Genomic DNA, 24,537 nt, shown 5'->3' with positions numbered 1-24,537 from the left:
TTTGTATACGTTTTCATGCATTAGATGTCACAGCGTCATAGTTCATCAGTTCTGTGCAAAAGCACTGCTAGTTTACACGTGCGCTTTTCCCCCCAAACTTACCTTTTCATAATAATTTTTTTCCCAACTTTTTATGTTGAAAAATTTTCGTTTTTAAAAAAGTGATAGAGTGAACACCCGGATACATTTCACCTAGATAAATGAACACGATGCTTTATCTCTTTCTGTTATTATCATAGCACTTTGCCCTACGTACCCAAACGTCATTGCCTGGGAAGACTGTCCTAGAGAGCTGGCCTCGCTACCGCACCCAAGAACTTTCACGCCCACAGAGTAGTAGTGTTTAATAGTAGTGCACGGTCACGCTTCCATAAGCAGTCATTATTTCTATTTTTATTTCAGTCCAAGAGCCAGTGCAGCCTTGCATCTGATAGCCCTCTCTCTAGTTGCCTTTATTCTAGACAGTTGTCTGCTTTTTTGGTTCATCTTTCAAAACACTGACCTTTTTTTTTTTTTTTTTTTTTTTTGTGGGCCTTTTTGAGAGTCCAAGCTGGCTGTTTTGTAGAATGTCCCGTAATTCGGATCTGTGTGATCGTTTCGTCATGATTAGCTTCTGGTTCACCGTTTTTGTTGTGAGAGTTGCATGGGCTGTGCCTTGTTCGCCTCACTTTAGGTGGTCGGTTGCCCTAAATTCAGCCATGTGTCCCTTTGTACCTGTCCCTTTGTTCCTCTGTAATATGCAGCATGGTAATTGGAGACTGTGAGGTCTCTTGCAGCGACCACCCCTCAGTAGCATCCATTGGTGATCCCCGTGGGAATCGGTGGTTGCAGGATGGCGATTTTCTAATTCTCTTCCTTCTTGAGGTTATTAGCTGGCATTTTTCTGTAAAGTTTCCTTTCCTGCCCACTTTGCTTGAGTATCTATCACTACATGGTTTATAATACTTTACCGTCTTTTTTTCTTTCTGGTGCTCAAATTATCCCAGAATTGGCGAGTAGAACCCCATTCGGGCTGCTTCCTGTGTCCCTTTGACGAGTCCCTGTCAGTCATTTGACACTTTCCTCACTTTCTGTTAACAAACGCTTCAGGCTCACTTTGACCTTTCTTTGCTCCAGACTTGTAATCAGCCATTTCTCCAAGAGGGTTCCGTTTTAGTAGGGAATGGTGTTTAGAAACCAACGTCTGGATGCCAAGTTTGCTCATCACTACTGAGGTGTCATTGCTGTAGGTCCTTGTTATGGATAGAGCTAGATCACGTATTAATGATTTTAGTAAAATCGGAATGCTGCTGTTTTTCCAGAGGCTGATTTTCATAGGGATTACGTTGAACCTCTGTAGCCTCACGGGGAGAACTGGTGTCTCTGTTACGTCTGGTCCTTGAACGTCAAACGTCTTTTTAGTGAAAGCTTAAGACGTGAAGATGAAGATAGCTGTATGTCTCGTTAAGAGACGATTTCATTCCACGGAAAACATCAGTGACAAACTGTCAATTCCTCTTTTCAAACACGTACCCATAGGCCTATGAGAGGAGATTTCCGACGTGTCCTCTGATTCCGATGTTTGTGGACAGCGACACCGTGAATGAATTCAGGAGTGAAGACGGGGCGATCCACGTTATAGAAAGGCGCTGCAAACTGGATATAGACGCACCTCGACTGCTGAAAAAGGTGATCGAGGGACCCCTGAGAAAGCAGCCCCCCGAAACCGAAACGAATGTGCTTATGGCTTCTTTCTCAATTGGGCATTATTAATACATCTTTTTTCTCTTTATTCCTTTTTTAAAGATTGCAGGAGTCGATTATGTTTATTTTGTCCAGAAAAACTCACTGAATTCTCGGGAGCGTACTCTGCACATCGAGGCCCACAACGAAACGTTCTCTAACCGGGTCATCATCAATGAGCACTGCTGCTACACCGTGAGTAGCCCGCGACCCAGGGGACCGAGAGCGTGCTGGCAGGTGGCTTCCAGGAGTCGTTTGGCCATCGCCTGAAGCAGTGCAGTTCTTTGTCTTGGAGGGCAGTTCTTCATCAGATACTGTCTCTCGTTTCCGGTAGAGCAGCAGGTAGCCGGTGCAGTTTACGCAGAGTAGATGACACTGCGGTCGCCGTTAAGGTAGCCAGGTGATGCCCCAGCTTTGGGTTTTAATATTGCTTTCCCAGGCCACTTCTTTTCTGGCCCCACTGTGGCACCTTAGAGACACACACTGGGGGACCCGAGAGGCTGTGTACCGTCTCCGGGCGCCTACCCCGCTGTTTCGGGAACTTCTCTTACCAGATTGTTACAATCACCTCCCGGGTCTCCGCCTGAACCCTCACCCTCCTGCAGTCTGAACCCTCACCCTCCTGCAGTCTGTAACGCCCCCTCCAGAGTGAGCCATTGACGGTCCCTCAGCTCGGGCCTCGCTGTCTCCAGGCTCAGAACTCCGCAGCGTGTGGGCATTTCGCTCAGAAGAAGTCACACCTCTGCTGTCCCGCTCGCCTTGCTGTTGCCGATCGGTCGGCGAGCCTCCCCTCCGGGCCTCCGCGTGGGCGCCCCCTCTGCAGGGACACTGTGCCCCCAGGCCTCCCCCTGCCCCCCCTTCAGTCTTGGCTCAGGCTCCGTCCTCGGTGCCCCGGCCGTGAACGCCCCGCGTGGTCCTGCAGCCCGCCCTCCCACAGTACTTTTAGCCGCGCTCCATCTTTCCTATTTTCCGCGGCGCTTACCTGCCAGCAGCCGTGTAATTTCTTACCTGTGATACTTCCGGCTCATTGGCCCCCGCCGCTTCGTTAGTGACGGAAAGCACCGTTCAGTAAACAAGGAGCGTGCTGAACCAGCCAGGAGCGAAAACGAGGCTCTCCTTGGAGCAGTCATTTTTAAAATAGTTTGGTCTTTTCATGGTTTTGAACCTCTCTGTAATTTTTCCTCTGCTCCTTTCATGACAATAACGTCATTAGTAAAATAAGTGTTTTCCTCTGGTTACTGGCTCGCCAAGGAGCGAACACGTGATCCTCTCAGTTGTCGGTGTGGTTAATGGGAATGCTTTCTCCTTTAACCCAGGTTCACCCTGAAAATGAAGATTGGACCTGTTTTGAACAGTCTGCAAGTTTAGATATCAAATCTTTCTTTGGTTTTGAAAGTACAGTGGAAAAAATTGCAATGAAACAATACACCAGCAACATTAAAAAAGTGAGTCAGTCCGTCTTGGGACTTTTGGTCGGGGGGGCAGGCGCCCGGAGACGGCTGGAGCGTGGTCTTTCCGGGGGGCTGGCAGTGGGCCATCGGGGGTGTCGGCTGTTTCTGGAAGAAGAAGCACTCGGATGTCCCCGCGGGCCGCACGTCCCAGGGCGCAGGAGGATTAGATGGGAGCCACGTGCCGGTTCCAGTACGGCACAGGCCACGGCGTCCTGTGTGCGGACCTGCGGGGAAGGCGGAAGTGGGGGTGGGTAGGAGCCCTGTGCTCACAGCACCCAGCTGCCACCGCAGGCTGTGCGGGAGGGGGTCCTGCTCACGGCAGGGGCAGTGGTCCCCAGGCCTCGGGTCGTTTGCTTCATCTCCAGGGGAGAATTTCCCTTCTCGTTTTTACGCTGCTGCTCGTGACTGTGGAAGTTTGGTTTTGAAATGTGTCAGTCTGGGAGCGAGTGCTTTTTGAAGGCTCGTTTTATTTTTAGGGCTTTGGAAAAAATTTCCAAATTTGCAAGTATGGTACATCATGCTTTTAATTAGTCATAAAAAATTCCATCTTCTTAGATCTTACTTCCTAGACTTCTGGAGAAGAGGAAGTGAAATTATGGAAACAAACACAAAGGCTTTTGTCTTTTCTTTTTCTTATTTATTCTATGGCCGTTGAGGTTTTATTCGTGTTTTAAAAACCTGTGAGGGATGAATAACTCAAAATTCGAATATATACTAACCTTAAAACGGGTTTTGTTTTAAAGGGAAAAGAAATAATCGAATACTACCTTCGCCAGTTAGAAGAAGAAGGCATAACATTCGTGCCTCGCTGGACTCCGCCCTCCATCACGCCCTCCTCAGAGACCTCCGTGTCGTGCGGGAAGCAGGCGGCGGCCTTGGCTGTCGCGGTCCCAGAGGCTGCGCTGAAGGAGGGGCCGAGCAGCGAGGCCCTCGGCAACACGAGCGGGGCCCCCGAGCCCGTGGCGACCACCCCCGACGGTAGGTTCGCTCTGAGAGCAAGACGGGATCGTATGGAAAGAGAACGTGGACCCCGGTGCTGTCCGCTTCCCCTCGCTTACATAGCACGTTCACTTTATTTTTCCTTACACTGAAGAAACTTAGAATTGTTTTTTTAATGGGCAGAAAGGGTTCTATCAAGTTATGAAACCAGGAAGTGTTTTTTATTTATTTTAGTAGACGATATCTTTAGTGAACGTAAGGTAGCAACTAACCCTTTTAACAAACAATTACATCATCACGTTTCATGCTTACCATGTGCCAGGCGCTATTGTAAGCTCTTTGTGACTATTTACTTATCTCCTGATGGTTGCTTTTAGGTAGGAAATGCTTATTATCCTCATTTTTACATGAGTTAACTGAAGCACAAAGAGACTCAGTAACTTGCACAGAATCACACAGCCATTAGTGGCAGGGCTGGGGTTAGCCCAGCGGCTGGCTCCAGAGTCTGCATTTAGCCACTGGGCTGTGCTGCCTTTGACGTGTGTTAAACACACGTGCGCACACGCAAACCACACAACTTTTGTGTTTCTCAGAGTGATGCCCATTGTAAAATAAGAAAACACAAGAAAATTCTACCAGTCGAGAGGCTTAAACTACAGGTATTTTGCTTTCCCCACATTCTTCTCGGTGGCTAAGCTGTCATTTGTTAGCTTTCAACAGGTGGCAGATATCTTTATTGGTTTGGGGACATGTTCTGTTTTTTCACTTTGTGAATTTTTCTGTGTTCTACTTAATTCGAGATCTCACTCTTCCAGTTTGTTACCTTATCATGAAACAGATTTCTTGTATTCTTGAACACAGCTCTGTTCAAAGTAGGTTGGATTCATTTTGTTTGTTTGTTTTTATTTTTAATATGTCAACCCTCTTTATATAACTTTGAATTAAAAGTCCTTAAGTGTCTGTTACAGGCCTCATTCCATCGTGAACAGTATGAGATTTTACATGCAGAGGTGACCTGGTCACCGGGGTATAATTGACCCAGCAAGCTCGCCTGTGGCTCGGTCAGCAGCTTGACGTTAAAGACCACCCTTGAGGTTCTCCAGGGTGGCCTGCCTCAGTCTGCTGTCCCTCCGTTGTCACTGAGGTCCAGGGCTCTGGGACCGTACTTCATCTTCACTGATAGGACCTTGGAATACTTCAGGTTCTAGTGTTCTTTGTTGTAAGTGGTTTCGTGTCATTTCTATTGCAGACAAACTGGACGCAGACTACATTAAGCGGTACCTGGGTGACTTGACTCCGCTACAGGAGAGCTGCCTGATCCGGCTTCGCCAGTGGCTCCAGGAGACCCACAAGGGCAAGGTGAGACTCGGCACCCTGTCTGTGACACGCGTCTTACTTCCTGAGAGTGCCCAAGCGCCATAGCTGGGCCGTCCCTTCCCATAAAAGCCATCGAACCCACGTCCGTGTGTGCGGCACCCGAGCCCCTCGTGGTGGTTGCGATGCTCTCCTGTGATCAGCTGTGTCGTCCTGGGTTTCACAGACCGGCCTCGCTGCAAAACGTGCCTGGAAGGTTCAGAAGGTGCACAGGTTATTCAGAGACTAGAAATGTTTGAGCTTTGGTTTTGGGTTTTCGGTGAGGTTTTAGCCTCATAAGGAATCAGATTTTTGTAATGAGCTTCATACTAATGGGGGGCTGGTAGTGAGCAGAGACAGGTTTGTGCGTCTGGCCAGTTGCTGGCATTGCTCAGTAAAGGGGAGCCAGGCATTCCATGCACCCAGCCTCCTCCCCAGTCCTGTCAGCCTCGGTGACTGGAGCCCAGATAGCTGAGCCTTAGTGTCACGTCCTGAGAATGTAGACACCGTGACAGTAGCTGCCATTCGTTGTGCTCCGACCATGTGCTAGACACTCTTAAGATCCGCAGCAAATCTCCCTAACAGCCCTGTGAGGTGGGTACGACTTTTATCACCCGTTACACATATGAGGAAACCAAGGCCCAGAGACGTTAAGTAACTTGCCCGAGGTCTTAGGCTAGTGAGCGGTGGGGCCAGGGTCTGAGGCCAGGCCATTCGATTCCTGAACCCACGTTCTGAATCACTTCCGGATCGCAGTGGTCCTCTCTCCGTGAAGACGATGCTGTCGCAGTCCTTTGGGCTGTTTGCCCAGGAGTGGGCAGTTAGGAGGCTCTGGCTGCGCTCAGGACTCGTGTCCCGTGGCCCAGTGGTGTGCGTTAGCGTGTGGCGTGGAGGGAGACGGGGCGTGCAGTGACACTCAGGCACGGTCTTGACCTTGATTCTCAAAGAAGCCAACATACTGATGCCAGTAGTGGAACCTAGAGACGGTTTCTGTGTTGGGGACACCACCACCACTACCAAAACCAACATTTTTTTTAGCTTTTTATGTGTTATGTGTAGAGAGAGAAAAAACTGCACAGATCGTAATTCATAGATCAGCTCAGTGAACTTTGAAGCATTTTATGTTTAAGAAATTATTTGTGCCATTGCTGTACTTGGCTAAAACCGAAATGGAATACTGTAAAGATTATTCAAACTAATGCTGATTTTCTAAAGCACGAGGGAAGGCTAATTTTAAATAGTGCAGTAACGCAGCCCACTCTTGATGAAAAATGAGGGTTTTAGAGTCTTATTCCCTTGGTAACTTGGTTTTTTCCCTTAGCAACTTTTAACATTGCTTAGAAACGTCTTTCTCTCAATAGATCCCAAAAGATGAGCATATTCTTCGGTTCTTGCGTGCCCGGGACTTCAACATTGACAAAGCCAGAGAGACCATGTGCCAGTCTTTGACGTGGCGAAAGCAGCACCAGGTGGACTACATCCTCGATACCTGGACCCCTCCCCAGGTCCTTCAGGACTACTACGCGGGGGGCTGGCACCATCACGACAAAGGTGAGCGCGGGCTTGGCATTCGGGGTGTGCTTAGCGACCTCCTTCCGCAGAACTCGGCGGGCCCTTGAGTGCACCGATCCTGCCCTCTCCCAACCCGAACAAACTGGTGCCCGTTCTGTCATGCAGGGGCCACATCCCGACACCGCCCCCCACCCCGAAGCCCCCCCATGGAGGGCTGAGACTGTCGGCCGCTTCCTAGTGGCTCACGTTGCCCGTGCGAGTTACTAAAGCTCCTTTCTGAGTTAAGTGGAGTGTTCGTGACTTGCTCAGAAAACCAAAACCTGGAAGGCCGTTGTTTTCAAGAGCACAGTGCTAGTAAAGGAACTTCCCAGTGACTAAGCTCTTGTGTTATCACTGAAAACATGTGGCCAGCGTTCTTCACCGGAGCAGTGCAGCGCTTCGGCTCTGTTTTGGGAGTAGGCAAAACACCAGCCAGGGACAGAACACACCCAAAACAGAGACTGATTTGCAAGCAAGTCACTTGGATGGATTTACACCCCATGCCTCGCAGGAGAGCCTGCATCGTCACAGGCATGCTCACTGCTTCCTGACTCAGTGTGGGGGCGGACAGAATGGAGAGGCCACAGGGATCGCTCTGGAACCTTCTTTTTCACCTCCAAACAGGTCCTTTCAAAACTTAGCAGCTCTAAATAGTCCATTTTTCTGACTTAATCTTTTGTACTAATCCAGATTAATTTTGACTTTGTTAATTTTTACTGGAATTACGTATTTATTCCTCTTTCTGATCCTCGAAAGATTAAGTAGTTTGGTAGTAAGACATTTAAAAACGTATCTTAATAACATTGGGAAAGGCTTTATAAATCTCCTTTCAACAAGATTTGGAAGCGCGCACATGCGCGCACACACACCACCACGACCACCCCCACCCCCGTTTGCTTTAAGTAGAACAAATCTAGACCCAGATTCTCCCAAGAGGTGAAGTTCACCAGGCATTAAATTCAAGAAATTTGGGCCCCCGTGTCAGGATGACAAGCACTGACCCGCTGTGAACAACAGAAGACAGGCCTTGGTGTCTTTCGGGCGCGTGATCCGTCCTTGTGCTTTCTGCTGCTCTCCTGTGGCAGCGAGTGGCAGGAATCTAGGAACTGCTGACACAGTCTGGCCACCAACATCTTTATCCCTCTGTGTAGCTGGCTCGTGGTGACAGGGATTTACGTGGTGAGTTAGGTTCCTCTTGGTCTCTAGTTCTTCTAGGCTGTAAGGAAGTAGAGCCCGCGTGCTGGTTGGTGTGGATTTAAGATTTCTAGAAAGTCCTCGGTGCCCTTGGTCCTTAGGATGGGAATGGAGGAAATAGTGTAGTAGATAGTCAGAGGTCCTCCCGCTGTTGGAAGGCAGCCCCACTCAGTCCCCTGGTCATTTAAGTGAGGAGGCCAAGCCCAGCGACAGCCACGGCCAGTGCCCGCGGTCGGAGTCGGGCAGAGGCAGAGCTGGCTCCAGGACCCCGCTGAGCTGCTGTCAGTGGCCTTTGCTTTTTCCTTTGACAGGATTTTGGGGAAAAGGGTGGAGAGACTTGACACACACACACACACACACACACACACACACACGCACACCCAGCGCTGCTCCTGAGAGAGAGAGCGAGAGCTCGCAGTGGCCTGGGATGTGGGGAGCACATCCCTCAATGTGGGGTATGGGGTGCTGTCCTGGGCTTCATGGCAGGACGGGGGCTGGTAATACCTCCTCTCTCCTCTGTCCCTCCCGCAGATGGGCGGCCGCTCTACGTGCTCCGGCTGGGGCAGATGGACACCAAAGGCCTGGTGAGGGCCCTCGGGGAGGAGGCCCTGCTCAGATACGTAAGTGACGCGGCCGGACGCCGGCTCCGTTTGGGCCTCTGCGGCAGGATCGGGGTGTTGAATGTCCTGTCATAACAGGCGTGTGTTGCTTTTGTAATTAGAGAGGAAAATCTAGTGATATATTTTTAAAATTTCAAAAATGGGTACAAAAGTTATAAGAATGCTTTTCACGGTGAAGCATCAATAAAATCAGAGTAGCCACTAAGATGATTATGTGGGAGCTGATTCTGGTCATCTTTCGTCCTTCATTCCCGCACCGAATCGGTCCCCACTCTCCCACCCTGACTCGCCCTTGAGCTGTCTCTCCGCCAGACCTCTCCGCGTCCTCGTCCAGGCTCCTAGCGCTGACTGTCGGGATGGCTGTAAACGCCCCCCTCCCCGTCCCCCGACTCCAGGCTCAGCCCCACTGTGTGGTAGTTACAAGGAGAAGAGTGTGGCCCTTGTAACAAACAACTGGAAAAGGCACATCTATAATCCAGTTCCCCTCAGCGTCCACCATTGGCATTTTGTCGTGTCTTCTGTTAGTCCCACCACAGGGTGTGTGTTCATACGTGCGTGCATACATACCCGCATGACACGCAACGTGCACGCGAAGACGCGGATGGGCCACTTCCGAAGGGGAGGGGTCTGTTGTCCAGCCAGGGGCGGGGGCTCCCCTCAGCCGTACCTCCAGCCAGTTCTAACACCGCCCTTTCTCTTGGCTGGCGCATGTGGTGTCACAGATGTCCCCCACTCCATAGACTGTTCCAGGGACACTTGTTCTGAAGATAACTGTAGCAGGCCCCGCCCTCCGCACCCATCTGGTGCCCCCCCACCACACCCATCTGGTGCCCCCCCCCAACTGATTTTCCCTGGGGTCGCTGTCACCTGGCCACGGACGGCTCATTGTCTTTTGAGAGCAGAAGTTCTTTGTCGGGGATGCGTCGTGCGTCAGGAAACCTAGGTAGACGACGTTTCCGGTTGCCACGCGTGCCTGACATGCGCTGTGCCGGTGCTCCCCTCGCGCGACGCAGCGCTGGTGGCTTCTTTCACTCAGCAGAGTTTTACGGCCCTTTTACGCGCAGGTTCTGTCCATCAACGAAGAGGGGCTCAGACGGTGTGAAGAGAACACGAAGGTCTTTGGCCGGCCTATCAGGTGGGCGTGTGGCCTTGCTTCTCCTTCTGGCTTATTGCGCATACGTGGTCAGTATTTCTAGTTGATTTTTAGACCCAAAGCTGGTTTGAGTTTTAGATTTCAGAACAAAATCTAAATAGTTGACTGTTTCCAGTACGTGTTCTAAAAGGTAGAAAATAGATCAGCGTAACACGGTCAGCTGAGGGACAGCTGCTGGCTTTTGGTATTTCTAATCCCTGAGGCATTAGGGCAGTCTGAGTGGGTTGGCCTGTCTAGTTAGTCTGCATGGCCTTTGTGAGCCCAGAGTTGCAGGTTTTGATTTGTCTGGGTTTGGTTTTGTTTCGTTTTGTTTGGTGTGAGGAATATAAAAAAGTATTCTGTGTTCCTAAGTTATACTCTTAGTCATAGCAAACTGTTTGACGATGCGTAGTGATTCAGAGATTGACACTGCGAAGGGGCAGGTGGTTCACGAGGATGTAAGTCCCGTGGGGTAGGCATTTTGAGGGCTTTTGTTCACTGCTGTGTTCGCAGCTCCTGATGCGGTGCTTGACTCAAATACTTGTGGAGGATAGCTTACTGCAGTTCAGTCACACCGCCTGTTAAAGGGCCAGACACGTGCCCGTGCGGTCAGCAGTCGTGGCTCAGCCTGTCACATGCCTCACTGGCTGGATCGCTGAGCATGTTAGACCGGGGATTTTATTCACTCTCGGTTTGAGAGTCCAGGGTTGGTCCTACCACACCGACCCCACGTGCTCTATACAAGTAGATGTAAGTATAGTTCATAACACCGTCATTTTAAAAAGTGGTATATTTTTAGAAATGGATCTAAATGACTATTTTATAATACCGAAAAGAAAAAGACAGTTACAGACCCAGTCTGCTAGTTGTGCCATCTGTTGAGCGAACTTGTCTGCGCCATCTGCAGCTCGTGGACCTGCCTGGTGGACCTGGAGGGGCTGAACATGCGCCACCTGTGGAGGCCTGGCGTCAAGGCGCTGCTGCGGATCATCGAGGTGGTGGAGGCCAACTACCCCGAGACGCTGGGCCGCCTGCTGATCCTGCGCGCGCCCAGGGTCTTCCCTGTCCTCTGGACGCTGGTGCGTGTGCATGCTGCTCTGCAGTGATGGTTAGCCATGTGGAAGGCAGGCGTGCGTGCCTCCGTGTACGTGTGCCAGGCGTGCGTGCCTCCGTGTACGTGTGCCAGACGTGCGTGCCTCCGTGTACGTGTGCCTCTGAGGGCTCTAAGTCTTGACTAGATAGGGGAAAAAATTAACAGGGAAAGATAGAAAATTTCTCAACTTGTATAAGGGGAGAAAGAGTTCCTGGGTGTCCTAATGTCATGCACGTGGACTTTAGAAAGAAAGAGTTTAAAACTCGAATTCCCTTTTCCCACTCGTAATAGCACATTGTAATTTTAATTTTTGAAGATCAGACAGCCAAGCAGACACGACTACATGGTCCTTTTAAATTGCTTACAGGTCAGCCCGTTCATCGATGACAACACCAGAAGGAAGTTCCTGATTTATGCGGGGAACGACTACCAGGGCCCCGGGGGCCTGCTGGACTACATCGATAAAGAGGTCATCCCAGACTTCCTGGGCGGAGAGTGCATGGTACGGACTTCGGAGGCGGCCGCGTGCTGGCCGCTTACGGGGCGGGGAGGCGGGTGCTGGTTTGCACGGATGGTTTTCAGAACTTCCATGGCTGGCGTCTCTGATCCACCCGTCAGGAGACTGTCGGCAGCATGCACGTTTCTTCATCGTGACATACTCGTGAGCATTTGTTTCAGAATCTAATCTAATTGCATCTTGCTTTTATTCACTCAGCTTTGTGTGAATCAGATTTTCAAACTGTGTTGGAGGAGCTGTGCGTTTTTTAAAAACGCTATTAAAAAATCAAAATGATTCTCAAAAAAGTTTTCCCCTTGACAGTAAATCAGGATAAAGTTTTATAAACAGGTTGAATTCGGAGAACTAGTTCTCTCTTATGTAACTCGCAGTTTTTAATACACCGAGTTGTTGGAGTACCAGGCGGAGCCTCCCCTTCTACAGCCTGCGCTGCGGTGAGCGAATCGGAGAGTTTCAGTTCCCTCGGGGCCTTATAGCTTCTGGGGCTCAACTGCCTGACGAAGCCTGGCGAGGTCTGGTGACTCGCCGAAGGGAGCCATGCTATCATATGTCGAGTTCCTAGGAGAGAAAGGGTCCCTCCTCCCCTCACAGTAAATGAAGTTATCCTTTTCAAATGCGCACACGCTGGATTTGACTCGTGCATTTGGCTAACGAATTGGGCTTGTGGGGAAGTCTTCCTGGATGGGTAGAGGCATTTAAACAGCACTCGATTCGGCTCCGGGGTCATCGGGGCTGCTGGGAGGGGTCGCAGGTTATCACAGTGCAGCGCAGAGGAGCGAGTCAGTTGCAGGACCCCAGCGTTCCAAGTGCCTGTGAGGTTAACTCTGAGGTCAGATTTGTGGAAACCCACAGACGGCTTCTGTTACGTACGGGAACGGCCATGTGGTTACTCCTTCTAATGAGGACTAGGAGACTGACGCTGGAGCAGAGGGCCTGACTCACGGAGGACGGTGCCGGCATTTGCCACTGGCCACAGTGATGCACTCACCTCACGATGGGCGCGTCCTGGTGACTGGCCGAGGTCACCCCTCTCTGGCTGCTGTCCCATGCTGCTGGTCTTGAAGAGGCGGCGGTCTCTCAGCTTTCCTGCGGCTGGAGGGCTTTAAGCACGTCAGTCCAGTGTTTCTGACAGGACGTCGTTCCCGTGACGTGTCTCCAGTCATGCGGCACGGCCAGCTGAAGACTGGTGTGTCACTTCAGTGTGGCTGCCTCCCGCAGCTGACGGTCTAGGACGCGTTCGGATGTTACGACCTGCACCATTAAGTCATATGTCAAGGTCAAACAGGAAATTTATGAACTGTACAAATTCTAATTCAGCTTAGCCTGTTTCAAGCAAATGCAAAAGAAGCTCTCCTTTATCATTTTCTGGCTGGTGTTTTGGCCCGATCGCTTGACTTGAGGTGGACTCAAAGCTTTCAGCGTCGATGATGTATCTTAACCTTCATTGCACAGAGTAAAAACAGTGCCTGTAGTTGCTGAGGGTAAAATTCTTAACACGTTCTCCCTTTACAACACGATGTAAATGTCTGTAATTGTTACGTTACCTCGTACGTACTAGTGTGAATTCTGTGGGAGACCAGCTTCATTTGTTTAAAGCAAGACACACGTACGTGAGTGGTTTTTGAAAACTACTTTGCTAAGCACAGCAGAGGATTTGAGGGCGTTGCCAGTGTTTCCCACTTTCTGAGCAGCTTCCCGGAGTCGGCCACATCGGGGTGTGTGACGTTTGGTGTTCAGAGGGCGTGTGTCGGTGCCCGCCTCTCACCGGCGTGTTTGCCTTTCCAGTGCGAAGTGCCGGAGGGAGGGCTGGTCCCCAAATCGCTGTACAGGACCGCGGAGGAGCTGGAAAACGAAGACCTCAAGCTGTGGACGGAAACCATCTACCAGTCTGCCAGCGTCTTCAAAGGCGCCCCGCACGAGGTGAGGGGGAGGTGAGGGGGAGGTGAGGGGCGGTGCCCGGGTGGACGCGCCTGTCCCCCCACAGCCGTGCCCCGGGGCATCTTCCCAGATGAGTTCGCTTTAGGAGAGTCAGAGCTTCCGCTGGTCTTTGTCCTCAGGGTTTTGTTGGCGCCTGATCGTAGGTGAAATGTCTTTTTGCTGTCGCATTTTGGTGCGGAAACAAGTATTCCTGTGTTTTACGTACGCCGTGTTCTGTGACATCGTGCATGAGCTGCGATGTAAGGACTCACGCGTCCCCCTTCCCGGAGCTCCGGGGTGAGGTTCGTGGCTCAGAGCTGGCGGACAGGCATTTGGAGAGGCGGCCTGCGGCTCGGGCTCTTCCTGCCTCCTGCCGCAGCAGCTGCCCAGCTCGGTCACCTGCTGTTTGTCCTTGCCGCCGGGCCTCCCAGTACCATCTGCCCGTCACTGTTGCTCCGGCCCAAACAGGCCGTGGGTTCTGTGGGCGGTCTCCAGTTTGCACGACTCTGTCTTGCGGATTGTTTGTGTTTCTAACTTGGAGGCGGCTCGAGGAGGCAGAGTTCTCGTCTGTCGTTTCTTAGGTTACTGTCGCTCTTGTCCACGGTGAGACCTTACAGGCATGATCTGTTTCTTGTGGGTCACAGATACCGGTATCTGTGAAAACGGGTAGGCAGGTTTTCCGTATCAGAACAGTAAAAATTTCATTTCTGCTTTGGGGGTTAAGTAAAGCACAAATTGAGGACAGTGATGCTCCTCAAATGAAGCCTGAGTTATATGTCCCCATTGTGAATGCAGGAAATAAGGTCTCAGGAGAGGTCTGCCCCTGGGGAGCCGCTTTGCTGAAGAAAGAGAGGGGGCCGCGTCGCTAGTGCCAGCGCGGTTCTTACCGGACCCCACCCCCACCCCCCTGGCTTTCTTTAAGGAAATGCCGAGGTGCAGTCTGCTCTTTAAGGAAATGCCGAGGTGCAGGTGCTGGTCAAGCGCCAGACGTGGCAGCAGTGGAGGGGAGGGGAGAGCCGTGTGACAAAAGCAGAGCGCCACAGGCGCTGTGCCCCAGGCTCGCCAGGCGGGCCTGTGGCGGGAGCAGGGCCTCCGCTGAGGCGTTAGTGAATGCGTAACTTCCCCCAGCTGGTTCTAGCTCTCATCCTGCCCGCCGCGGTCTTCGAAACTGTAACTGTGATCAGTCTCCGCTGGGAAACTCCATGTGGGCACCGTGTAAAGTATAAATTTTAGATTGGCACCCAGTCCCTGGACCCTTCCCCTAACCCCGTGCCGCGTGGCTCCCCTCGCCCCACGCAGCCCACTGCCAGGGTCCCGTCTGAGCAGAGCTGCCTCGGCCCTTGTGCTCAGGCCCCTCCCCTCCGTGTGGTCTTTGTCTAGCTCCCACCTTCCTGTGCTCGCCAGCCTAGAGCATTCCATGGACCCACTTCTACACCATCTCGACTTATTTCTGTTTCGTCTTGTTAAGACGTTTTTACGGCCAGGCCCCAGTGTTTCTGCGTGCTGGCTGAAGGGCCTGTCATGGGGACCACAGGTGTGGCTAGCAAAGTGCGCAGAGCGGGGACCCCTGGCACGTAGCGGGGCCCGTCGGCTGAAAGAATGGGGAGAGTAAGACAGAGTCCTGGGCGGTCAGAGTGTGAATCTGGGGGAGGAGGTCTGCTGGTCCTGTACCCCCGCCGCAGCACACTGCTGGGCTGGAAGGTGCTGTGGGGGGACAGTGCTGCCATAGCGCATAGCCTGACTCAGTGACCATCTCCTTTTCCAGATTCTCATTCAGATTGTGGACGCCTCTTCGGTCATCACTTGGGACTTTGATGTGTGCAAAGGAGACATCGTCTTTAACATCTATCACTCTAAGAGATCGCCTCAGCCACCCAAAAAGGACTCCCTGGGGGCACACAGCATCACTTCCCCGGGGGGCAACAACGTGCAGCTCATCGACAGAGTGTGGCAGCTGGGCCGGGACTACAGCATGGTGGAGTCGCCCCTGATTTGCAGAGAAGGGGAGAGCGTGCAGGTAACACCGCACGCCCATCTCCACAGCTCGCCCGCGCTGTGCGGAGAGCAGTTAGGGGTCCGCTTTTAGGGGTGGTCACAGTGACTCAAGGGGCCAAGTGAGTCTTCGGAGAAAAAGCTCAAACCTGAGCAGTGGTGTCGGACACAGCCGATGACTGTCTGAGACCTACGGTGCATTGAGTTTTCTGTAGAAGTGTTTCCTAAAAGTGACATAGCAAGGAAGGAAGAGGCATCATGTGCACACACAGCTGGGATTCGTGAGACTTCCCCAACCACGTCCTTGACCATGTTCCGTTTGTTCCCTTCAGAGGAAGAGCGCCCTAAATAGAAGCGAGAGGAACACGCACTTGGGGGACTGTTCACTGTCATTAGTGAGCATTCTCATCTCTTTGAAAATGCTTCATCAGTTCACTTATAAAATTTGAGCCAGTTATTTTCAGTGCTTGTGCTCAGAATGTGGTTGTGTACTTCTGACCTTCACACATAACTTTACTGCCTTTATAGTTTTCAGAGATAAGCCAGCCAGTGTCTTGGTGGTCTTAGTAGCAGAGTAAAAAAGAACATTCTATTCAGTTTTAAAAATAATAAATATTTTAAGCTGTATCACAGTCTTTAATTCCAGAATTAATGGAGAAGGCAATTTTCACAGGTTAGCATTCAATATTAGGTGGTCATCTTTTCCACCTGACTATGCTGGTAAGATCATGGGAAGCGTGTCAGAGAGCATTGTCCGGTCCAGGTGACCTCTCGTGACCGACCCTAGGCCGAGTGGAGGTCTCCCCACCTCGAGCTCTTCCATCCTGGCCTTCCTTCCCATGAGGCTGCGAGTCCCTGGGGCGGACAGACTCAGTGTTACCCTCTGTGGCCTTCCCAGCCCTTAGCAGAGGCCTGGCCGCAGGACTGGCCCTCGAGTGGAGGCAGCATGGGACCAGCCCTGGTAACGAACCAAAGCAGTGTGTCCGTCCCTTGTCCAGATGCCAGTGCTCGCCGCCGCATCCGAGTGGACGCGGGACAGCTCCCTGGGCAGGGTCGCACCCATTGTAGGGTGGGGACTGGGAGGGAGGCCTACTCAGCCAGCTCTTCTCGCCTTGTTCCAGGGCTCACACGTGACACGGTGGCCGGGCTTCTACATCCTGCAGTGGAAGTTCCACAGCATGCCGGCGTGTGCGGCCACCCTGCCTCGAGTGGACGACGTGCTGGCCTCCCTGCAGGTCCCCTCCCATAAGTGCAAAGTGATGTACTACACCGAGGTGATCGGGTCGGAGGATTTCAGGTACGGCCCCCCCAGCACGGCTGGGCCACCGCCTGACCGCCGACTGGGTCGGGGGAGCGCAAGACGCGGGTGGGAGGCTTCGGGCCACTTATCATTGCCAGTTCACGATGGCATCTGCGTGTACGAGCGGCGGGGAACCACGTCCCTGAGGGCCCCTGCCCGCTGTTCTGGGCGGTAGGGGTGCTGCAGGGGTTGCAGAGTGGACAAGACTGGCCATGGGCGTGGGAGGCAGGGCAGTGTGACCGGGAGGCGGGGCAGGGCGAGTGGGAGGCGGAGCGGCGTGAAGCCCCGCCCTCATGCCCCACACTACTCCTGTGCCCTTTGCAGAGGTTCTATGACCAGCCTGGAGTCCAGCCACAGCGGGTTCTCCCAGCTGAGCGCCGCCACCACCTCCTCCAGCCAGTCTCACTCCAGCTCCATGATTTCCAGGTAGTGCTGCGACACCCGTGCCAGTGCGCGTGGGGACAGCCGTGCCTCCTCGGACAGCCCACCGCGCTCCGCCCACCCGGCAGCCACACTGCGCAGACTCCTCTCTTAGGTAGCAGGTAGCTCTCGAGATGGTAGGCGTGGTCACTGATCTCGAAACCGTCTCCACAGGTAGTTTTATCTCTCACAACACAGCCATAGGTTTTGTACACAGCGTGCACAGAATCAAGTCAGAGCACAAGGGCTCTCTCGAAAGAAAGTAGTTTCTATACCAATTACGAGTTTGACTTTGTCTCAAATGTCGATGCAAAAAAGTCTTTGAACAACCTCCACTAGTGGATGATGAATTCCTCCACCGTCCTTCAGAGGCGACCTGCGTGGAGCAGAAGCTGCCAGCTGTCCCTAAGGTGCAGTCCTCGCCTTCTCCCTGCTGGTAGTCGGCCTGGCCCATGAGTTAAGTGACAGTCGCTAGATACCTTTTCCTCCAAGCAGACACCGCTTAAGTTGGAAGGACTCAGGCAGCCGGTGCGAGCACCCCGCCCAGCTCCTGGGGGCCAGGTGGATCCACGGTTCTCGAGTGGGTGCTGGCAGGCCCGGGGGTCCTTGGGGACTCCCCTCAGCGCCACGAAGACACCGCCATCATTAAACACGGTTTTCTCTTTCCTCCTCTCCCAGTCTTTTCGGTGCTTCCTGTGCATGAGCTTGGGCAGCGGGTTTCCTCCTCTCTCCGTTCTGTTGCTCACGTTAGTTTGAACTCATCTAGGTTTATGTCCTCTGTCCCTCCATAGCTTAGTGGTGTCAGAGCCTAGGTGACCCTTCTGGTCACTAGAAGGGTGTTCTGCAGACAGAGCGAGTCACGTTTGCTATTCTGAAGCTGTCCAGTCAGTGTTCGCTTTAGCTAACTGCAGTCTCCTCGTGTGGCCACTTGAGAGCACGTGACCTGTAGGAGCCCTGCTTCTTTGCAAAAGGAAGTGAGTGGCCTTGTGGGTGTGTGTGCCTTTGGTGCTGGAGGGGCCCAGGCAATTGGAACCTTAGTTTAGGTGACAAGACTTCATAGGAGCAAATCAGAATATGAGATTGGTTTGCCTTTTACATTTTCTATTTGATTCCCGGTTGCAAAGCCTGGTCTGTCTTACACTGGCCCTCATTTTCTTGGCTTTTTATGGGAAAAGTGGGTTATTCGTGAATCCGTCTGGATATTGCATCAGATTAGTGTCCGTGATAAAGGTATGTGTGGTGGTGTGTGTGGCAGGGACTGTGCTTTTAAAGATAAGAGCCGAGGTCCCCGCAGCTGCCATCGGTGCATGTGACGAGCGCAGGAACCCCAGTCACATTGTTGCCAGTCTGCTGTGCAGGCACGAGGCGGGTGTCCGTGTGGTTGGAGAGCCATGGAGCACGTGTGTGCGCCCCCAGGGGAGGTGCTGGGAGGGCCCAGAAGGAACAGCACAGCCCTCCTGCCCCGTCAGTGACGCGAGGCTCCCCCCGCGCTGACGGCCTTCCTGGAACGCGGCTCTGCGTTTCCTCTGAAAAGATAAACCCATCGTTGGCACCTAAGGCTTGTCTCCAGAAAGCTCGGCCAGGTCAGGCGGTGCATCTGCTGCTTCCAGTCGGTGCTTCCCTTCCACGTTATAAGGACCTGAAGATGGTCCCTTCCTTCTCTCTCCCCCTCTCTTTCTCTGTGTCTCAGATGGCGATTTTGCTGACAGCTGCCAAGAAAGCGCTCCACTCAACAGGCCACACCAACCCAGGGATGTTTGTAGAACTATTTGAGTTGCAGCCATTCCCCCCCCCCAGTCCGAAGATCTGTTTCTTTTAAGTTGATTCAGAAGTGGCACTGTTTTATCCCCAGAGGTGGAAGCGTCTTTAGCGTTCAGAGCACACAACGGCACAGACGCCACAGGCTCACGCGCGGGGGCGCGTGCGTGACGGTGCAGCTCGCGCCGCGGCCTCTGCGTGCCCCGCGCTTCCTCAGACCCCGCTGTCACCTCTCCTGCCTTCAGCACTAACCATTCTTTTGGTTTCCTTCTCTTTGTGTCTTAATTCACTTTCCTCCCTAAATGCATTATTTACATATCGAATTCTGTAAATGTTTTGTAAACATATTACCTCACTCTTGGTAATACAATACTGATAGTCTTTAAAAGATTTTTTTATTGTTACCAATAATAAATGTGAACCGTTTTAAAGAAAACGTCCCTTTCTTGCTGCAGCGTCTCTCCCGGAGAGCCGGCGTGCTGGGAGACGGGGCACCGAAGGGCGGGCGGTTCCGAGCGCGCGCTGGCGCCAGAGGTTCGAGAGCCGTGTCGCTTGTGTGGCGCCGCCGGCCGGGAGGTGGACGGTCCTGCAGGAGGGTCGCGGCGGGGGCGGCCGGGACAGGGTGAAGCCCAGTGCTCGCGGTCACCGTGCCTCCAGGACGCGTGCTGCGGTTTCTCTCAAACTCCACAAGACAGAAGCACAGCGTGATGACCCGAGACGGTGTTTCTGCACTAACAAAACGGTTCCTTTAAGGTCAGGTGGCCTCAGAGAAACACAGTGGCCAGGTATGGACCTTCAGAGCCCTGGGCCACCTTGCCCCCAGCTCCCGGCCAGTCAGGTCTGCAGGGGTGGCGTGGGCCCGGAGGGCAGAGCAGCGCACAGCTCGCCTGCCACCTGCAGCCCTGGTGCCTCCTGCATCGGGAGCTGTGAGGTCACTCGCTTTCCTAGTCAGCGTCTGTCCTTGAGACCCAACCTGAGGGCCTGGCTGGGACACGGTGTGGGGAGCCAGCGATGCGCAAATGTGCATGCTCAATCCCACCTCAGCGGCACCAAAATGACCTGCGGATGACACGGCCGCCTTGTCACCGAAGGAAAGAGGGGCTTTTGCATGACCTGCCTTCACGCTCTCGTGTCTGCCTGTCAGCGAGCCAGGCCTGCTTTGACTCAGCCTTTGGTCTGGCATCAGGTTGCCACGGAGGCAGCAGCGGCAACCTCAGAAACGGGCTGGGGTTGTCTCCCCTATGTGCTGTGCGCCTCTCGACTCTCCCGGAGTGTGCGGTGAAGTGCAATGTCCTACACAGTGTTTGTAGGGCAACCTGCTCACGGTGGGCCACCCAGCCTCCAAGCTGTGTTTATCCGTAAGTACACGCTGAATGTCAACAGAGCCTAACCCTTGGGTGCCTTTCAGTTCTCGAGTCAGGCCAGGAGCAAACCAGTGGATCGGTTCTGTTGAAAAGCTGGGGCTTGGGAAAGCGGGGGATTCTGGGAAGATGGCTACGTAGTGGCATCCTCACATAGAAACAGAACAAGCAGATTGCAAAACCTCAAACCTATGGACAGCTGAACCGTGCGTGTAAAAATGGTTAAAATGGCAAACCTTGTTACATACATTCTACTACAGTAATAAAAAACCCTATGGACTTCACATACGACAAAACTAAGTGATAACATGGCTCCATAAACCCCGAAGAGAGGCACAAACCGCAGTAGTCACAGGACCAACAGATTGGTGGTGGGTCCGAGAGCAGGGCCCTGGCCGAGCCGGTAGGTACCCAGTGGGGAGCACAGTGGCCCATGCGAGCCCAGCAGGTGGGCCATGCCGGGCTGTGCTCCTTCCAGCAGCTGGCGAACCCCAAGGGCTGCTGTTGAGAAACTCCCCAAAGTGACTCGCCAGGGCGTCCTGCTAAAGGACCCCACACTGAGGAAAAAGCAGAGTGAGAGAAAAAGCAGAACAGGCACAGGAAAGAAGGGAGACCCAGGCCGAAGCAGGCGAGGGCAGTGGCCAGGAAAGGTCTGGAAGCAAATGGACTTGTGTTTTAAACACTTAACAAGCATCAGAAGAGTATCAGAGTCGAGTCCATACAAAGCCGAGAATAAGAAGCAGAATGACACCCTGCAGACAAGGAAAGCAAGCCAGAAAGATGTGCCCACAAAACACAGAAAGCAAGCCGTTTGTTAGTGAACTTTATCTAAAAGAAAAGCATGAATTAGGAAAAAAACCAGAAATGAGGTGACAAAGAATTAGAAGTGAATGAAAAAAGTCACTTCAGAAATTCAGATTGAATCGGAAGGAACACAAAGTAAAAAATACGTGTTTTAAGAGAAATGAAAGGTACAAAAGAAAATTGTACAAATCAGAAAAAGAATAGAGAAAATGAAGGTAAGCAAAGATCAAACATAATGGTAACATTGGAAGGACAAGTACCTGAGAATGACCAAAACCAAGAAATATTTTAGTAAAAGTGCTGGATTTTAAAGAGAAAGATCTTTGAGGCATCTAGGGGGCAAATCAGGCTTTTCAAAGGCTGAGCGTTATGCAGGGAGAAAATGGAATTATTCAGGTTTTCGAGGAAAGAAAGCGTGAGCCCGGAATTTGTATCCAGCAAACTGACTTTCCAGCGCAGTGGGCGCACATGGAGGTGTCAGTGAGCAACGGGCCAGGGAACAGGGCTGCTGCACCAGCCCTTCCCGGGGAATCTCAGGACCTGCTGCAGGTGCCAGCCTGGCCGGAGAGCCGGTCGGCCGAGCTCCGCCTGGCACGCCCCCCTGTCCTGACGGTCTGGGGGGAGCTGCCTCCCGGGAGCGAGACGCACCCTCTGGGAGGTGGAGCCCATTTCCCGCCCGCTCGGAGGTCCCCGGGCCGCGCAAGCGCCACCTCGTGGCCGCCGTGGGGAGGCGCATCGCCCCTCACCAGCGGGCGCCGGGCCCCTTCTGCTCTGCCCGGCAGTGGATTGGCCCTGGGCAGCTCTCCAGCCCTCGTGTCTGCAGAAGCCTCGCCTTGGAAGGGGCGTGGCATGCCGGTCCGTTCCGTTCTGTGTGTGCCCGGTCAGACATCATTCTGGGTCTCCGTGAGGGCGTCCTGGAGGAGATGGACGTTTAAATGAGGATTCCTCCCGCCTTCGAACCGGGGCGTTGATGCCTTTTTGCCTTCGGACTGGAACACTGGCTCATCTGGGTCTCCAACCTGCTGGCCTTCGGACTGGAATCACATCATCAGCCCTCCTGGGTCTCCAGCTGGCCAGGCAGCGGTCAGGACCCGTCAGCCTCCACGGTCACCTGCGCCAGTTCCTTACAATGAATCTCTCTACATATATGTCCCATTGCTTCTGTTTCTCTGGAGAACCCTCACCGAGGCAGGAAGTGTGCTCCCAGATCCAGGAACCGCGAAGCCTTTGACTTAGAAAAACCTAGTTAATCTGGAATTCTGTGTGTGTGTGTGTGTGTGTGTGTGTGTGTTCCCATCAGTAAGCTTATACTTCCAAAATTGAATAACATTATAGACTGTTAGACTGTTTAAGCGAGGAGAGGGGACGCTTTGAATGGTCTAGTCCCAACTCTTCCAGCTTGAGGAAGGTGAAGCCCAGAGAGGTGACCCCAGGGGATGAAATCGAAGTGTCACCTGACCGTCCCCCTGTTCAGGCACACGTGGGAATGGGAGGACAGAGCGCTTACTGAACTGAATGGCTGTTAGAGCCAGGGGCTGTGGAGGGAGACGGGGGTGGAGGGGGGAGGGTAGAGAGCTAAACCCAGGCCTTCGAGCACCGTGTCGGCCCCACATGTCACCCTCTGTGTGGGACGCCGCCAGCCGGAAGGCGAGGAGCAAGACTGTGGACTCACTGCGCAGTTCAATTCTGTGACCGCCGGACTCAGCTGTTAGGGACGCGCGTGCCGGTGGCATGTGGTCCAGTGCTAACGGCGGTGAGCGCTGCTCCCGCCCCAGAGGCCCGGAGACGAAATAAGCAGGGACTCGAGTCTGCGCGGGAGCCGGGTTTTCTAGCCGGCGTGGGTCCCATGAGAGTCCGGGTCTGTTTGCTAATGACGTCACCCTGGTTTGCTTGTTTTTAAAATAGCAAATCCAAAATCAGTCAATGGAATCGGGTTTCATAGCCATGAAGGAGAAGTCTCGTCTCTGGTTCTTCTTTCGCATTGAAATGTTCATTGAAATAACTATAGATGCGAGAACATGCAGTCGTAAGAAATCCCAGTCGCCCCCACGGTGACCTCTGCAGAGTCGCAGCCAGGAGGCGGACATGGGGCCCGTTCCCCCTGCCCCGACCGACTTAGACTCGTTTGTGTGGGGGGGGTGTTGGTTCATGCGTCCGCCACCACTGCCAACACACAGAGCCTTGCCGTCACCACAGAGACCCTCACTGTCACCTTTTCGAAGCCGTAGCCACCTCCCTCCCACCGCCTCCTGTCCCCAACCCCAGCAACCACTGTTCTCCATTTCTAAAGTTCTGTCGTTTCAAAATGTGACGTAAATGGAGTCACAGGGTCTGCTACCTTTCAGAATTAGCTTTTTTTCACTCAGCATAACTCCCTAGAGACTCGTCCAGGTCGTTGTGTGTACCAGTGGTTCATTCCTGCGGTTGCAGAGTAGGAAGTGATCCATGGGACCCCGATTTGCTCCGCCTCTCGTCCAAAACGACCCCGGATTGTCTCCTGGGACGAGCGTTTGGGTACCGGTATTTCCGTGAACGTAAATGTCCATTTCTCAGGGATAAACGCCCGTGAGTGTGAGTGCGGGGCCGCGAGTGTGAGTGCTGGGCCGTGAGTGTGAGTGCTGGGCCCGTGAGTGGGAGTGGGGGGGCTGGGCCCGTGAGTGTGAGTGCTGGGCCTGTGGGTGTGAGTGCTGGGCCCGTGAGTGTGAGTGCGGGGCCCGTGTGAGTGCTGGGCCCGTGAGTGTGAGTGCGGGGCCCGTGTGAGTGCGGGGCCCGTGGGTGTGAGTGCAGGGCCGCGTGGTCGGTATTCGCACGTTTGGTGTCACGGGAAGCTGCCGGGCGGCTCTCCGGAGGCTGCCCCGTCTTCCGTCCCCACCAGCCCCGCGCCGGGGTCCAGTCTGTCCGCATCCTCGCCCGCACTCGGCGTTGCTGCTGATTTCATTTCAGCCTCTGTGCGGGACGCGTGGTGCTGCTCACGCCTTCGCTTACGGCCCGGGCCGTCGAACGCCTTGTCACGTGTGTCCTTTTTGGCGAAATGTCTCTTCATGCTTTTTGCCCATGTTCTAACTGGATCCTTTGTTGTTTTATTGCTGAGTTCTTTACGTATTCTAGATACTAGTCCTTTGTAGGATACCTGGTTTTAATTCAGAGCAGATACACCCTTCGTGAATCGAAACCGAAAGACCAGGAAGATGTAAATACTTTCACGCCCTTTTCTTTTAAAATCTCAGATGATGGCAGTATTGTGTTTCTGAAGGCCTTGTACATTTCAACAGAGACCCTGTGCTGTTGGCCAGCAGCCCCCCAACATACCCTCCCCTTTCAGTCATCGTTAACTACAGTCCCTTTGTTTAAAGGGACACAGGAGTGCCTGGTTTGTACCACAGGAGAATACCTCCTCATGGTGAAATTTTAGA

The 24,537-nt window shown here is 53.0% G+C and overlaps 1 protein-coding gene across 2 annotated transcripts in view; it reads left to right on the top strand.

Annotated features, from left to right (window-relative positions):
• SEC14L1 (SEC14 like lipid binding 1) overlaps window positions 1-19,395 on the top strand; it is a 45,165-nt gene extending 25,770 nt beyond the window's left edge. For both annotated transcript variants that reach the window (XM_006912182.3, XM_025046983.1), the window contains 15 exons: window positions 1,519-1,668; window positions 1,786-1,917; window positions 3,039-3,167; window positions 3,917-4,151; window positions 5,362-5,471; window positions 6,827-7,016; window positions 8,742-8,830; window positions 9,895-9,965; window positions 10,870-11,041; window positions 11,423-11,557; window positions 13,358-13,492; window positions 15,255-15,506; window positions 16,603-16,778; window positions 17,106-17,207; window positions 18,892-19,395. In XM_006912182.3, coding sequence (XP_006912244.2) covers window positions 1,519-1,668; window positions 1,786-1,917; window positions 3,039-3,167; window positions 3,917-4,151; window positions 5,362-5,471; window positions 6,827-7,016; window positions 8,742-8,830; window positions 9,895-9,965; window positions 10,870-11,041; window positions 11,423-11,557; window positions 13,358-13,492; window positions 15,255-15,506; window positions 16,603-16,778; window positions 17,106-17,207; window positions 18,892-18,907 — 2,094 coding nt within the window. In that variant the 3' untranslated portion in view covers window positions 18,908-19,395. The remainder of the gene's footprint in view (window positions 1-1,518; window positions 1,669-1,785; window positions 1,918-3,038; window positions 3,168-3,916; window positions 4,152-5,361; window positions 5,472-6,826; window positions 7,017-8,741; window positions 8,831-9,894; window positions 9,966-10,869; window positions 11,042-11,422; window positions 11,558-13,357; window positions 13,493-15,254; window positions 15,507-16,602; window positions 16,779-17,105; window positions 17,208-18,891) is intronic.
• The last annotated feature ends 5,142 nt before the right edge of the window (window positions 19,396-24,537 follow it).

The sequence above is a fragment of the Pteropus alecto genome, unplaced genomic scaffold (assembly GCF_000325575.1).
Source record: "Pteropus alecto unplaced genomic scaffold, ASM32557v1 scaffold134, whole genome shotgun sequence".
In the NCBI taxonomy this organism is placed as follows: domain Eukaryota; kingdom Metazoa; phylum Chordata; class Mammalia; order Chiroptera; family Pteropodidae; genus Pteropus; species Pteropus alecto.
Note: the sequence above shows the minus strand (reverse complement) of the source record. Positions and strands in the feature narration are given on the sequence as shown.